This window comes from Pristiophorus japonicus, chromosome 9 (genome assembly GCF_044704955.1).
Source record: "Pristiophorus japonicus isolate sPriJap1 chromosome 9, sPriJap1.hap1, whole genome shotgun sequence".
Classification (NCBI taxonomy): Eukaryota; Metazoa; Chordata; class Chondrichthyes; family Pristiophoridae; genus Pristiophorus; species Pristiophorus japonicus.
In genome coordinates this window covers 215399026-215415296 of record NC_091985.1, presented here as the reverse complement: position 1 = coordinate 215415296, position 16271 = coordinate 215399026, and the positions used below count along the sequence as shown (strand labels likewise).

The 16271-nt window shown below is 47.2% G+C and overlaps 2 protein-coding genes across 9 annotated transcripts in view; one reads left to right on the top strand and one right to left on the bottom strand.

The window, feature by feature from the left end:
• LOC139273651 (gastrula zinc finger protein XlCGF67.1-like) overlaps positions 1 to 14411 on the top strand; it is a 46399-nt gene extending 31988 nt beyond the window's left edge. For 3 of the 8 annotated variants that reach the window (XR_011595273.1, XR_011595280.1, XM_070890679.1), the window contains one exon: positions 13783 to 14411. Coding sequence is in view for 1 of the 8 variants with exons in the window: in XM_070890679.1 (XP_070746780.1) it covers positions 13783 to 14152 (370 nt within the window). In the remaining 7 variants the exon portion in view is untranslated. Of the gene's footprint in view, positions 1 to 1463; positions 1510 to 9700; positions 9785 to 10184; positions 10561 to 11316; positions 12812 to 13782 lie in introns of those variants that run through there. The other 5 variants (XR_011595278.1, XR_011595277.1, XR_011595279.1 and 2 more) reach the window with 5 other exon arrangements.
• Positions 1 to 16271, bottom strand: part of LOC139273675 (zinc finger protein 420-like) — a 37335-nt gene that overhangs the window by 6135 nt on the left and 14929 nt on the right. The window lies entirely within an intron of this gene.

The window sequence follows — 16271 nt, the reverse complement described above, 5'->3', positions numbered from 1 at the left end:
CGTTTAAAATTCTGACGGGTTTAGACAGGTTAGATGCAGAAAGAATGTTCCCAATGTTGGGGAAGTCCAGAACCAGGGGTCACAGTCTGAGGATAAGGGGTAAGCCATTTAGGACCGAGATGAGGAGAAACTTCTTCACCCAGAGAGTGGTGAACCTGTGGAATTCTCTACCACAGAAAGTAGTTGAGGCCAATTCACTAAATATATTCAAAAGGGAGTTAGATGAAGTCCTTACTACTCGGGGGATCAAGGGTTATGGCGAGAAAGCAGGAAGGGGGTACTGAAGTTTCATGTTCAGCCATGAACTCATTGAATGGCGGTGCAGGCTAGAAGGGCTGAATGGCCTGCTCCTGCACCTATTTTCTATGTTTCTATGTTTCTATGTTTGCTCCCTCCCTTTGCTCTGGTTGGGTTCAGTTCTACACCCGCTGTGTGGAAAGTGAGAATAAAATCAATGAGGCATTAATGTTTTTCTCCTGGGTACTGGGACCCTGAAGCCCCGCCCACTCTCTGCTCCTGTACGAAAATGGCTGCGCAGTCGCAATAATCCGGGCTTGTCACCGGGGAAAAGCCTTTGCGAATATGGCCGCACAGCCGCCCTGAACGTCCCTGTCCAAGATGGCGGCCAGTGAACCCGGGCGGTCGGGCCTATCTCCGCGGTGCAAACACGGGCCTGCGAGCTCTTATTCGGAGCCTGTCCGCTCATATTCGGTGCCTCTATGCTCTTATTCAGTGCCTGAGGCTTTCGCGACCTGTTTATGAAGCTTCCCAGCGTATCCGGCTGTCCAATTCCTCCGCTCAGACCACAATCTCCCGGCGCCTCGCAGAACCGTATCTTCTGTCACAAACGATCTTCACCACTGGCACTGCGCATGCCCAGAGCACAGACCGGCCGCACGCCTGCGTACTGGGCTCCTGTAGTCATTGATAGGCCACTTTGAGCCTCGCGGGGGTTTCTGGGTAAACATCCTTCCATTCATTGAAAGCCCCAGGTGGTGAAGATAACATTTATTTTGTGTCAGCCGATTGAAATTGTTTTTTTTCACTACCTGTAGGGGGTCACACCAAGTTGCTCCAGTGTTAGCAGATGGGAACAGAAATCTTTAAAGCAAGTGCCCTCGTATACCACAAATATGAAATAAATAGTAATAACTATTTACACACAAATCATAAAGTGATTGTGAGGATCAATTATCACCTCTTTAACCTGCGGTGCCCACCGGTCACGAAAGTTATCAAGCCTTCCACATGGACACCACATGGTCCCTCTCCATAGCCAGCCGGGCAAGACCGTGGAAGCGAGGTAGGCAGCCAGTGTGACCTCCCAATGGGCCCGCTCATCTTGGACTTGCAAATTTTATGTTTTTGCCAGACCCAAGAGCAGGTCCAGGAGAAGATCCTCTGACTTACTCATCCGACATTTCCACTCCATCACCCTCCACATCGGGCAATCGAAGAATAAAGCATGGTGCTGAAGTGTAACCAAAACTTGAGGAGCAGCCGCTTCAGGTAACTATGCAGGGGCTGAAAAATCGATCACTGAATATATACATAGCCCATGGACTCCTCTCCCCACAAAAATCCACATCTGGCCTTGGAGCCCGGAAAGGGGAGTTATGCTGGAACTGTATACAACACTAGTTTGGCCACAGCTGGATTACTGTGTGCAGTTCTGGTCACCACATTACAGGAAGTATGTGATTGCACTAGAAAGGGTTCTGAGAAGAGGCTGTTTCCAGGATCGGAAAACTTTAGCTATGAGGAAGGATTGGGTAGGCTGGGGTTGTTTTCCTTGGAACAGAGGAGGCCGAGGAGAGATTTAATTGAGGTGTATAAAATTATGAGGGGCCTAGATACAGTGGATAGGAAGGACATTTCCCTTAGCTGAAGGGTCAATAACCAGGGCTATAGATTTAAAGTATATGGTAAAAGGATTAGAGGGGAAATAAGGAAACATTTCTTTCCCTGGAGGGTGAGAGTCTGGAACTCACTGCCTGAAAGGGTGGTAGAGGCAGAAACCCTCATCACATTTAAATAGTTCTTGATGTGCACGTGAAGAGCCGCAACCTGCAGGGCTACGGGCCTAGTGCTGGAAGGTGGGCATAGGCTGTTTAGCTCTTTTTCGACTGGCATGGACATTATGGGCCGAATGGCCTCCTCTGTCATAATTTTTCTATGATTCTATGAAAAATGATTGCACATGACTGCTCCGTGTAACAGTCTCCGCCCTAGACCCCAGTGGTGCAGGGGAGGACTCGCGCGTAGAAAGCCCCCATTGGGGAACCCAGCCTCGGTCGGAAGATAACCCACCAGTCTGATTTTTCAATAAACAAACTTAATAAATAAATTATACAAAGACCGGAGTGCCAGGGTCCTCAGCCATGGTGCTGATACATTTCCGTTACTAACTCGCATCTTAGGACACACCGTGTCTGAGTTCATTGCTAAATATATTCTAACTGTTTTGTAACTTGAGTTCTGGCCTCATTCTGAGGGAAATTTACGAGGTCTCATTTTGTTTGTGTGTCCCACTGGAGAGGCTGTTAATGGCTTTAATAAACTGGCAACAAGTTTTTTTTAATTTTGGAGGTGAAAAACACTATTAGTGATGCCTCAAAACACATGGGACAGAGAAATCCAGTTCACAGTGCCCCTGCCACAGCACTCAGTATCCACCCTCTCTACCATTGGTACTGTTTCTGCAGTAATTATGGTCTATAAGATGACGCAAGTCAGACCATGTGGAGTCAAGGGCCAGGTAGTAGAATGGATGGAAAGATGACTACTAAACGGAAATCAGAGGATATGAGCTAAGTGAAGTTTCTCAGACTGGCAGGAAGTGAGAAGTGATGTCCCGCAGGGATCCGTGCCAGGACCACTGTTGTTCACCATTATATAGACTCAGAAATTGTGGCATGTTTTCCAAATTTGCAGAGGATACCAAGTTGGCCCATGTGGAGACCAAGTTCTGCCTTCACACTGAGGACAACCACCATCATATTGTGTGGCACTACCACTGTGCCATATGGAATAGACTAATAATTGACCTAGCAGCTCAAAACTGGGCAGCCATAAGGTGCTCTGGGCTATCCACAGCTGCAGAATTGTATTCCAACACAATCTGCAAGCTCATGGCCTGGCATATTCTTACTCCTTCATTACCATCAAGCAAGCTGACCAACCTCCGTTCAATGAGGAGTGTAGAAGAGCATGCTGGGAGCAGCACCAGGTGTACCTAAAAATGAGCTACCAAACTGGAGAAGCTACAACACAGGACTACCTGCCTGTTAACCAGCATAAGCAGCATGCTATGGTCAGAGCTAAGTGATCCCACAACCAATGGATCAGATCACAGCTCTGCAGTCCTGCCACATCCAGTTATGAATGGTGGTGGACAATTAAACAACTAACAGAAGGAGGCGTCTCCATGAACATTTCCATCCTCAATGATGGCAGAGCCCAGCACCTAAGTGCAAAAGAAAGGCTGAAGCATTCATAACTATCTTCAGCCAGAAATGTTGAGTGTATGATCCTTCTCTACCTCCTCTGAAGTCAACAACAACAACTTGCATTTATATAGCTCCTTTAACATAGTAAAGTATTCCCAGGCTCTTCACAAGACTCTTATCAAAAAAGATTTGACACAGAGCCACATAAAGAGATGTTAGGTCAGGTAGCCTAGAGCATGCTCAAAGTGTCTAAACTGAGACATTTAGGAAGGGTGGAAGTTGTGAGGCTGGCCAGGAGAACACTGGAATAGTTAAGTCTGGAGGCAACAAAGGCATGGATGAGGGTTTCAGCAGCAGATGAGTTGAGGCAGGGGCGAAGCAGGGTGATATTACGGAGGTGAAAGGATGTCTCAGCTGATCTACTGCTGAAACCCACAACCATTCCTTTGTTACATCCACACTTCAGTATTCCAATGTTCTCCTGCCACCTTCAAAGATTTGTATACATACACCCCAGGTCTCTCTGTTCCTGCATCCCTTTCAAAATTGTACCATTTCATTCATATTGCCTCTCTTTATTTTTCCTACCAAAATATATCACTTCACACTTCTCTGCATTAAATTCCATCTGCCACATGGCTGCCCATTTCATCAGTCTGTCTATTATCACCTGAAGTCTTTTACTACTCTCCTCCAAGTTTTGTGTCATCTGCAAACGATGAAATGATGCCCTGTATACCCAAATCCAGCCCAAAAAGAGCAGTGGTCCTAACGACCGCTGGAAAACACCACTGGATACTTACCTCCAGTCTGAAAAACAACCATTCACCACTACTCTCTGCTTTCTGTCCCTTACCCAATTATGTACACATGCTGCCACTGTCCCATTAATCCCATAGGCTTTAATTTTGCTAACAATTCTATTATGTGGTGCTTTGTCAAGTGCTTTTTGTAAGTCATCTGCACAACATCAACCGCACTACCCTCATCAACCCTCCCCATTACTTCATCAAAAACCTCGGTCAAGTTACTCAAACATGATCTGCCTTTAACAAATCTGTGCTGACTTCCAGTTATTAGCCCATAGTTTCCCAAATGCCAATGAATTTTGTCCCAGATTATTGTTTCTAGAAGTTTCCCTATCACCGACGTTAGGCTCACTGATCTGTAGTTTCCGGGTTTATCTCTCGCCCCTTTTTTAAACAGGGGTGTAACATTTGCAGTCCTGCAGTCCTCTGGCACCACGCCGATATCCAAGGAGGATTGGAAGATTGTGGCTAGAGCCTCCGCAATTTTCATCCTTACTTCCCTCAGTAATGTAGGGTCATGTAACCTTTCTACTTTGAGGATTGCCAACCTTTTAAGCACTTCCTCTTCATCGATTTTTGTCCTATCCAATATCACTACTGCCTCCTTCTTTACTGCTACATTGGTAGCATCCTCTTCTCTAGTGAAGACAGCTGTAACAGACTCATTTAATACCTCAGCCATGCCCTCTGCCTGCACAAGATCTCCTTTTTGGTCCCTAATCAACCCAACCCTTCCTTCGACCACCCTTTTACTAGTTATGTGTTTATAAAAGACTTTTCGGTTCCCCTTTATGTTAGCTGCTAATCTATTTTCATACTCTCTCTTTGACCCTCTTATTCCATATTTTAGATCTCCTCTGTACTTTCTATATTCAGCTTGATTCCCCACTGTATCTGAACCTTGCATTTGTCAAATGGCTCCTTTTTTGTCATTTTAACCTCTATACGTTTAGTCATTCAGGGAGCTCTGGCTTTGGATGCCCGTCCTTTCCCCTAATAGAAATGTGTCTCCTCTGTCCCCGAACCATCTCCTCTTTGAAGGCCTCCCATTGTTCACTTGCTGTTTTGCCTCCCATCCACCTGGGCCAGATCCTTTTCATTCTAGCTCACTGCATAATGGGAATGGGAACAGAGTGGTAACATCACTGGGCTGGTAATCCTGAGGCGTAGACTAATAATCCAGAGATGTGAGTTCAAATCCCACCATGGCAGCTGGGGAATTTAAATTCAATTAATTAAATAAATCTAGAATAAAAAGCTACTATCAGTAATGGAACTACTGGATTGTTGTAAAAACCCATCTGGCTCACTGATGTTTTTGAGAGAAGGAAATCTGATGCCCTTATCTGGTCTGGCCTATATGTGACTCCAGATCCCACAGCAATGTGGTTGACTCTGAAATATCACTCAGTTGTAACACACTACGACAAAGTTGTTGGGGGGGTTATTTCTCGGACTTGCTGGGTCATAGAAACATAGAAACATAGAAAATAGGTGCAGGAGCAGGCCATTCAGCCCTTCTAGCCTGCACCGCCATTCAATGAGTTCATGGCTGAACATGAAACTTCAGTACCCCCTTCCTGCTTTCTCGCCATAACCCTTGATCCCCCGAGTAGTAAGGACTTCATCTAACTCCCTTTTGAATATATTTAGTGAATTGGCCTCAACTACTTTCTGTGGTAGAGAATTCCACAGGTTCACCACTCTCTGGGTGAAGAAGTTTCTCCTCATCTCGGTCCTAAATGGCTTACCCCTTATCCTCAGACTGTGACCCCTGGTTCTGGACTTCCCCAACATTGGGAACATTCTTTCTGCATCTAACCTGTCTAAACCCGTCAGAATTTTAAACGTTTCTATGAGGTCCCCTCTCATTCTTCTGAACTCCAGTGAATACAAGCCCAATTGATCCAATCTTTCTTGATAGGTCAGTCCCGCCATCCCGGGAATCAGTCTGGTGAACCTTCGCTGCACTCCCTCAATAGCAAGAATGTCCTTCCTCAAGTTAGGAGACCAAAACTGTACACAATACTCCAGGTGTGGCCTCACCAAGGCCCTGTACAACTGTAGCAACACCTCCCTGCCCCTGTATTCAAATCCCCTCGCTATGAAGGCCAACATGCCATTTGCTTTCTTAACCGCCTGCTGTACCTGCATGCCAACCTTCAATGACTGATGTACCATGACACCCAGGTCTCGTTGCACCTTCCCTTTTCCTAATCTGTCACCATTCAGATAATAGTCTGTCTCTCTGTTTTTACCACCAAAGTGGATAACCTCACATTTATCCACATTATACTTCATCTGCCATTCATTTGCCCACTCACCTAACCTATCCAAGTCACTCTGCAGCCTAATAGCATCCTCCTCGCAGCTCACACTGCCACCCAACTTAGTATCATCCGCAAATTTGGAGATACTGCATTTAATCCCCTCGTCTAAATCATTAATGTACAATGTAAACAGCTGGGGCCCCAGCACAGAACCTTGCGGCACTCCACTAGTCACTGCCTGCCATTCTGAAAAGTACCCGTTTACTCCTACTCTTTGCTTCCTGTCTGACAACCAGTTCTCAATCCACGTCAGCACACTACCCCCAATCCCATGTGCTTTAACTTTGCACATTAATCTCTTGTGTGGGACCTTGTCGAAAGCCTTCTGAAAGTCCAAATATACCACATCAACTGGTTCTCCTTTGTCCACTTTACTGGAAACATCCTCAAAAAATTCCAGAAGATTTGTCAAGCATGATTTCCCTTTCACAAATCCATGCTGACTTGGACCTATCATGTCACCATTTTCCAGATGCACTGCTATGACATCCTTAATAATTGATTCCATCATTTTACCCACTACTGAGGTCAGGCTGACCGGTCTATAATTCCCTGTTTTCTCTCTCCCTCCTTTTTTAAAAAGTGGGGTTACATTGGCTACCCTCCACTCCATAGGAACTGATCCAGAGTCAATGGAATGTTGGAAAATGACTGTCAATGCATCCGCTATTTCCAAGGCCACCTCCTTAAGTACTCTAGGATGCAGGCCATCAGGCCCTGGGGATTTATCTGCCTTCAATCCCATCAATTTCCCCAACACAATTTCCCGACTAATAAAGATTTCCCTCAGTTCCTCTTCCTTACTAGACCCTCTGACCCCTTTTATATCCGGAAGGTTGTTTGTATCCTCCTTAGTGAATACCGAACCAAAGTACTTGTTCAATTGATCCGCCATTTCTTTGTTCCCCGTTATGACTTCCCCTGATTCTGACTGCAGGGGACCTACGTTTGTCTTCACCAACCTTTTTCTCTTTACATACCTATAGAAACTTTTGCAATCCGCCTTAATGTTCCCTGCAAGCTTCTTCTCGTACTCCATTTTCCCTGTCCTAATCAAACCCTTTGTCCTCCTCTGCTGAGTTCTAAATTTCTCCCAGTCCCCAGGTTCGCTGCTATTTCTGGCCAATTTGTATGCCACTTCCTTGGCTTTAATACTATCCCTGATTTCCCTAGATAGCCACGGTTGAGCCACCTTCCCCTTTTTATTTTTACGCCAGACAGGAATGTACAATTGTTGTACTTCATCCATGCGGTCTCTAAATGTCTGCCATTGCCCATCCACAGTCAACCCCCTAAGTATCATTCGCCAATCTATCCTAGCCAATTCTCGCCTCATACCTTCAAAGTTACCCTTCTTTAAGTTCTGGACCATGGTCTCTGAATTTACTGTTTCATTCTCCATCCTAATGCAGAATTCCACCATATTATGGTCACTCTTCCCCAAGGGGCCTCGCACAATGAGATTGCTAATTAATCCTCTCTCATTACACAACACCCAGTCCAAGATGGCCTCCCCCCTAGTTGGTTCCTCAACATATTGGTCTAGAAAACCATCCCTTATGCACTCCAGGAAATCCTCCTCCACTGTATTGCTTCCAGTTTGGCTAGCCCAATCTATGTGCATATTAAAGTCACCCATTATAACTGCTACACCTTTATTGCATGCACCCCTAATTTCCTGTTTGATGCCCTCCCCAACATCCCTATTACTGTTTGGAGGTCTGTACACAACTCCTACTAACGTTTTTTGCCCTTTGGTGTTCTGCAGCTCTACCCATATAGATTCCACATCATCCAAGCTAATGTCTTTCCTAACTATTGCATTAATCTCCTCTTTAACCAGCAATGCTACCCCACCTCCTTTTCCTTTTATTCTATCCTTCCTGAATGTCGAATACCCCTGAATGTTGAGTTCCCAGCCCTGATCATCCTGGAGCCACGTCTCCGTAATCCCAATCACATCATATTTGTTAACATCTATTTGCACAATTAATTCATCCACCTTATTGCGGATACTCCTTGCATTAAGACACAAAGCCTTCAGGCTTGTTTTATTAACACCCTTTGTCCTTTTAGAATTTTGCTGTACAGTGGCCCTTTTTGTTCTTTGCCTTGGGTTTCTCTGCCCTACACTTTTCCTCATCTCCTTTCTGTCTTTTGCTTTTGGCTCCTTTTTGTTTCCCTCTGTCTCCCTGCATTGGTTCCCATCCCCCTGCCATATTAGTTTAAATCCTCCCCAACAGCACTAGCAAACACTCCCCCGAGGACATTGGTTCCAGTCCTGCCCAGGTGCAGACCGTCCGGTTTGTACTGGTCCCACCTCCCCCAGAACCGGTCCCAATGCCCCAGGAATTTGAATCCCTCCCTGCTGCACCACTGCTCAAGCCACGTATTCATCTGCGCTATCCTGCGATTCCTACTCTGACTATCACGTGGCACTGGTAGCAATCCCGAGATTACTACTTTTGAGGTCCTACTTTTTAATTTAGCTCCTAGCTCCTTAAATTCGTTTCGTAGGACCTCATCCCTTTTTTTGCCTATGTCGTTGGTACCAATGTGCACCACGACAACTGGCTGTTCTCCCTCCCATTTCAGAATGTCCTGCACCCGCTCCGAGACATCCTTGACCCTTGCACCAGGGAGGCAACATACCATCCTGGAGTCTCGGTTGCGGCCGCAGAAACGCCTATCTATTCCCCTCACAATTGAATCCCCTATCACTATCGCTCTCCCACTCTTTTTCTTGCCCTCCTGTGCAGCAGAGCCAGCCACGGTGCCATGAACTTGGCTGCTGCTGCCCTCCCCTGATGAGTCATTCCCCTCAACAGTACCCAAAGCGGTGTATCTGTTTTGCAGGGGGATGACCGCAGGGGACCCCTGCACTACCTTCCTTGCTCTACTCTTCCTGTTGGTCTTCCATTCCCTATCTGGCTGTGGACCCTTTCCCTGTGGTAAGACCAACTCACTACACGTGATACTCACGTCATTCTCAGCATCGTGGATGCTCCAGAGTAAATCCACCTTCAGCTCCAATTCCGTAACGCGGACCGTCAGGAGCTGGAGGCGGATACACTTCCCGCACACATAGTCGTCAGGGACACCGGAAGCGTCCCCGAGTTCCCACATGGTACAGGAGGAGCATAACACCCGACCGAGCTCTCCTGCCATGTCTTAACCCTTAGATACACTTAAACTGGTAATAACAATGTTAAAAGTTACTGACCAATATAAGAAGAAAAAGAAAAACTACTCACCAATCACCAGCCAATCACTTACCCCCTAGGCTGTGACGTCACCTTTGTTTTTTTGCCTTCTCCCTGTAGCTGCACCGGTACGCCTCTCGCCGACCCCGGACTCGCGCTGCTCCGAGCTCCCGCCTCCTCGACTGACTGCTCCGAGCTCCCGCTGGCCTTTATAGGCCTCTCGCCGACCCCGGACTCGCGCTGCTCCGAGCTCCCGCCTCCTCGACTGACTGCTCGACTCCCGCTGGCCTTTATAGGCCTCTCGCCGACCCCGGACTCGCGCTGCTCCGAGCTCCCGCCTCCTCGACTGACTGCTCCGAGCTCCCGCTGGCCTTTATAGGCCTCTCGCCGACCCCGGACTCGCGCTGCTCCGAGCTCCCGCCTCCTCGACTGACTGCTCCGAGCTCCCGCTGGCCTTTATAGGCCTCTCGCCGACCCCGGACTCGAGCTGCTCCGAGCTCCCGCCTCCTCGACTGACTGCTCCGAGCTCCCGCTGGCCTTTATAGGCCTCTCGCCGACCCCGGACTCGCGCTGCTCCGAGCTCCCGCCTCCTCGACTGACTGCTCCGAGCTCCCGCTGGCCTTTATAGGCCTCTCGCCGACCCCGGACTCGAGCTGCTCCGAGCTCCCGCCTCCTCGACTGACTGCTCCGAGCTCCCGCCTCCTCGACTGCCGTTTCTTGCTACTCTCTGTTTTCCAGAGATTCCCGACTTTATTTTATTATTTTAAATGTAATTTTTGTGCGACTATATCCGGGCCTCGGGCCCTGGGTCAGGGTGTGCGGGGGGCTGGGGGTTAGTGCGGTTTTCGGGATGGTGTCTCGGGTCAATCGGTGGTTTGTGTGTTCGGGCCTAGTGCCGATGATGAGCCTCGGGCTGGATTTCTGTGTGGCCCGGGAGGGAGGCGGGTTGGAGCGGAGGTCCCGGGGAAGGGAATCCGTCTCCGGGTTTTTTAGGTTGATTTTAAGTCGCTGTTACGTTCTTTGGGGAGACTGAGTTTTGTACTTTGGTGGTGTGATTGTCTGATTTTTATTTTTGGATTTTTAATTTAATTGTTTAATAACAACAAATGACCTTGTTTTAACTGTTTGGGTGAGGGTTGTGTTTATGAATGATGGGGCGGGGGGTTTAGGACGCACTTTGCTCTTGTTTTTCGATGTATTTTTGTCTGTGTACACTCCGGTACCACGGCAATAATGCCCTGTTGTGGGGCAAGGGGACAGAGACATCAGGCCCGGCGGCACACACTGACATTGATTGTAACTAATGGGACAGGAGCACCGTGGGTCCGAAATCTGAGAGAGTGAGAGAGAAATCCACCAGGGAGGGGGAGGAAAGGTCCGGGGGGATTTATACTCACTCCATGATCCGTGTCTCGGTGGCTGATTGTAGTCTGTCGGCCTCACCTTTCACCCTGACTGGGGCTTCACCACAGGCCGGGGAAAGCAGGGGGGGGGGGGGGGGGGGGGTTCAAGGGTCAGAGGCTATTAGAATGAAAAACGTACAGTGAGAGGTTATGGAGGGTTTAGAGCTCCTCACCTTCCGCTAGGTCAGTCAAAACGAGAAGGGCTGTGAGCAGGGACAAGAACTATTTAAAGCTCCTGCTTCTCTCAGTGATGTGGTGTTAATTGTTTGTTTTGTCTGGTCTTATGGTCCTTATTTCTCCCTCTGCTGTGCTCGAAGGGCCGAATGGCCTACTCCTGCACCTATTTTCTATGTTTTTGTAGTCTGTTGCCCAACTGTTTGTTAGGTGAAAATGTAGAAGCCCGCCATCTTTTTGTTCTGTTAGTATGTGATGCCACACCGAGTTGAATACCCGTGGTTTGGGGTGGGCATTTTTTGTGGGAGGGGTCTAATGTTTTATTTTCCTACTGGTTTGTTTGTTTCTTTTCTGCCGTATATCTCCTTTTCCCTTACTTTCCATAAATGTTTGTTTTTTGATTTAAATAATAAAAAATATAAATTTTTTAAATTATTGTTTAGGGTTTGGTTCTGTTATATTCTTATTACTGTCTTAGTTTTGCTATCTGTTTTTATATTTTGTGCTAGTTTACTTTCATAGTCTACCTTCCCTTAATCATTTTTTTGGTCATTCTTTGCTGGTTTTTAAAAGCGTCCCAATCTTCTGTCCTCCCACTAGTTTTGGCCACTTTGTATGCCCTTGTTTTTAATTAGGTACCATCCTTTATTTCTTTAGTTAGCCATGGATAGCTATTTTTTCTTTTACACCCTTTCCTCCTCACTTGAATGTATTTTTCTTGAGTTATGAACTAGCTCCTTAAATGTACGCCACTGTTCATCAACTGTCCTATACTTTAATCTATTTTCCCAGTCCACTTTATCAAACTCTGCCCTCATAACTTTTTCTCTCCTTTATTTAACCTTAGTACGCTGGTTTGAGATCCAACTTTCTCGCCCCCCCATCTGAATTTGAAATTTAACCATGCTATGGTCACTCATTCCAAATGGATCCTTTACTAGGAGATTGTTTATTAATCCTGTCTCATTACACAGGACTAGATCTAAGATCGCCTTTCCCCTGGTTGGTTCCGTTACATATTGCTCAAGGAACCCGTCCCTTATGCACTCTATGAATTCTTCCTCAGGGCTATCCTGACCAATTTGATTTGTCCAATAAATACAGAGGTTAAAATCCCCCATTATTATTGCTGTTCCCTTTTTACAAGCCCCCACTATTTCTTGGTTTATACTCTGACCAACAGAATTGCTACTGTTAGGGGGCCTATAGACTATGCCCACCAGTGACTTTTTCCCCTTTTATTATTCCTTATCTCCACCCAAACTGTTTCAACATCCTGATCATTCGAGCCAATGTCATTTCTCACTATTGCAGTGATTCCATCCTTTATCAACATAGCTATTTTGTTTCCCTGGAGTTCCTATTATGAGTTTCAGAAACTTTGGTGCCAAGTGGACCAGGTGTTTAAAGATTTCCCTCTTTCCATGTTGCTGTTAGTTAAAGGTACAGAGACTGATTTCCCCCTCATTATGCATCTTTAGTAGTTAAACAAAAATCCTTCCTGTTCGTAATGAGTCACATTCTGCACTGGGGGAGATGGCTGGTGACTTCAGCCTTTAAAATACTCCTCCTCTTGTTCAAATCCCTCCAAGGCCTCGCCCCTCCCTATCTCTGTAACCTCCTCCAGCCCGCCAACCCTCTTAAGAAGGAGAAACAATTTTCAGTGTCAGAAGGGTCGGTAACCAGAGTGGAGTTGAGGTAAAAGATCAGCCATGATCTTACTGAATGGTGGAGCAGGCTCAAGGGGCCAATGGGCCTACTCCTGCTCCAATTTCTTATGTTCGTAAAGGGTTGTGGAAATGCAGAACTCGATGTTTTCCATATAACTGAGACTGGGGGCCAATTGAACAGGCTCAAGGGGCCGAATGGCCTATTCCTCTTTCTATGTTCCAGTGATGACTTTTGTAAACAGCTTTTACAGGGGTTTAGAAGGGGAGGATACGCCGAGGGGATTAAACCTGGGCCCCTCCTGTGAATGTGACTCAGTCACACTGGTCAGTGCCTGTAGCCACTGAGCCATTGGGAGGATAGTCCAGTGACCCTGCTGGAAAATGCATGATGAGGCCTCAGGTGAGGGCAATGGAATAGCCTGTCGACACTCACTGTCGAGGTTCACACATGGACATTGGGCACATGAGTCACATATTGGAGAGAAACTGGTGAGTGTAGAACTGAACCCAGCCAGAGTCAGCACCTTCAGGGGAGGAGAACCAGTGAGTGTAGAACTGAACCCAGCCAGAGTCAGACATTAGTGAACCAGTTGGGTTTTTACGACAATCCGGCCGCTTTCAAGGTCACTTTGTTGTCATGCCACCCCCACAAATTAGCAGATTCATTAAGTTTAAATTACTAACCTGCCTCTTTGTATGTTCTCTCTCACACTGCCTTTTTCCTGTTCTAAATTAATTTTACAGGGGAGGGGAGGATTTGCCAACGGGAAACTCAAATCGCACACCGCATCAAGATCTGACCGCGTCACTCGATTCATCGGGACCTGAATATCATCGGCCTCTCAATATAGAAGCAAAAAGCACCGTTGACAGTGGGGAGAAAGTGTACACGTGTTCTGTGTGTGGACGAGGCTTCAGCCGAATCTCTGGCCTATCGAGACACAAGCGCAGTCACACCGGGGAGAGGCCGTTCACCTGCTCCGAGTGTGGGAAGGGATTCACTCGTTCATCCTACCTTCTGATACACCAGCGAGTTCACACTGACGAGAGACCTTTTAAATGTCCGGACTGTGGGAACTGCTATAAAAGCTCTGGGGAACTGATGTACCATTAACATGTTCACAGTGGGGAGAGACCGTTCACCTGCTCTGAGTGTGGGAAGGGATTCACTCGTTCATCCATCTGCTGACACACCAGCGAGTTCACAAGTGACTGCAGGGGATGGATTCTGCTGTTGTTGCTGCTGTTAGTCACATCCAGGACTGAACCATGTTCATTCTGACAGTTGGGGTTTGTTTCTGCTTAATAACCCTATAACTGGGCTGGAGTTTAATATTCTGGATGAATGGGAAATAAATCAGCTTTGCTTTAAACACATTGCTGTGGATTTTTGTCTTTCCCACCTGAGTGTTTAGCATCACCTGGCTGGAGCTCAGAGAGGACAATCTGGGGGGAGGATTGTATGGGTGAAACAGAACTTCAGCCTGGACACAGTCCTTCAGGGAGAGGGGCAAACAGCACTTTGGTCTTTCTCGTCTCTCTGCACTGACAACAAAGTCGCCGTGCGGGTTAATCTTGAGCTGTGTAAGAAATGTTCCCAGCCGCTCTCTTCCATGGTTCAGACTCCTGGGCATGGAACAGAAGGTTCCTTTAGAAATGAACCCCAGTGCTTTGTTTGCTTTTTAAAATGGCCGTATTAACCTGCGTCACTACTTTTAGTGATTTGTGTATCTGTACCGCTCGATCCCTTTGGCCCTCGGCCCCATTTAGACTCTTATTTCCCAAATAGAATGTGGCCTCCTTATTCTTCCTACCAAAACGCACCACCTCACACTGATCTATACTGAAATTCATTTCCCAATTACACACGCATTCTGCAAACTTATTAATGTCTTGCATTTTGTCACAGTCTTCCTCAGTATTAACTCTACCTCCCAATTTGTGTCATCTAAAAATTTGGAAATTTTACTTCTCATTCCCGAGTCCAAATCCTTTATTTAATTAGTGAACAACAGTGGTCCCAGCACCAATCCCTGTGGAACATCACCTCCCACCTATTGCCAGAACAGTGGTCCCAGCACCGATCCCTGTGGAACCACCTCCCACCTATTGCCAGAACAGTGGTCCCAGCACCGATCCCTGTGGAACCACCTCCCACCTATTGCGTGAACAGCGGTCCCAGCACCGATCCCTGTGGAACACCACCTCCCACCTATTGCCAGAACAGTAGTCCCAGCACTGATCCCTGTGGAACACCACCTCCCACCTATTGCCAGAACAGTGGTCCCAGCACCGATCCCTGTGGAACAGCACCTCCCACCTATTGCCAGAACAGTGGTCCCAGCACTGATCCCTGTGGTACACCACTGCCCACCTATTGCCAGAACAGTGATCCCAGCACCGATCCCTGTGGAACACCACCTCCCACCTATTACCAGAACAGCGGTCCCAGCACTGATCCTTGTGGAACACCACCTCCCACCTAATGCCAGAACAGTGGTCCCAGCACCGATCCCTGTGGAACACCACCTCCCACCTATTGCCAGAACAGTGCTCCCAGCACTGATCCCTGGGGAACACCACCTCCCACCTATTGCCAGTCTGAGTAGCTACTCTTAACCCTACTCTGTTTCCTGTTTTGTAACCAGCTTGCTATCCACAACAATATGTAAGATCTACAAGATGATCAAAGTCAGGCCACGTGGAGTGAAGGGCCAGGCAGCAGAATGGATGGAAAGATGGCTGCAAAACAGGAATCATTTGTTGGAGTTGAGGGCAGTTTTTTGCCATATTTCCATTCATTCTGTTACCTGACCTTTGACTCCACACGACCTGACCGTGGTCATTTTGTAAGACCGTACATACTGCAGACACAGTGCACCAGTGGTGGGAGGGGGTGGATATTGAGCCCTGTGGCACGGGCGCTGATGAAGTGGGTTTCTCTGAGTTTTGAGGCAGCCCAAGTGGCATTTTTCACCACTTTCCAATTTTTAAAATAAAAATCTTATTGCCAGTTTATTGAAGCCATTAAAAGCCTCTCGGGTCGCACAATAAAATGAGGCCTCATAGCTTTCCACCAGAGTTAGAATCACAGTTAGAAAGCATTTAGTGACTGGGCCGGGCTTAAGGTGCGAGTTAGTGATGGAAAAGTGGCGGCCAGCGTACTTGGCTCCAGGACTGAGAACCCGGGCACTCAGGTCTGTGTATATTGATTGATGAATTTTGTTCATTGC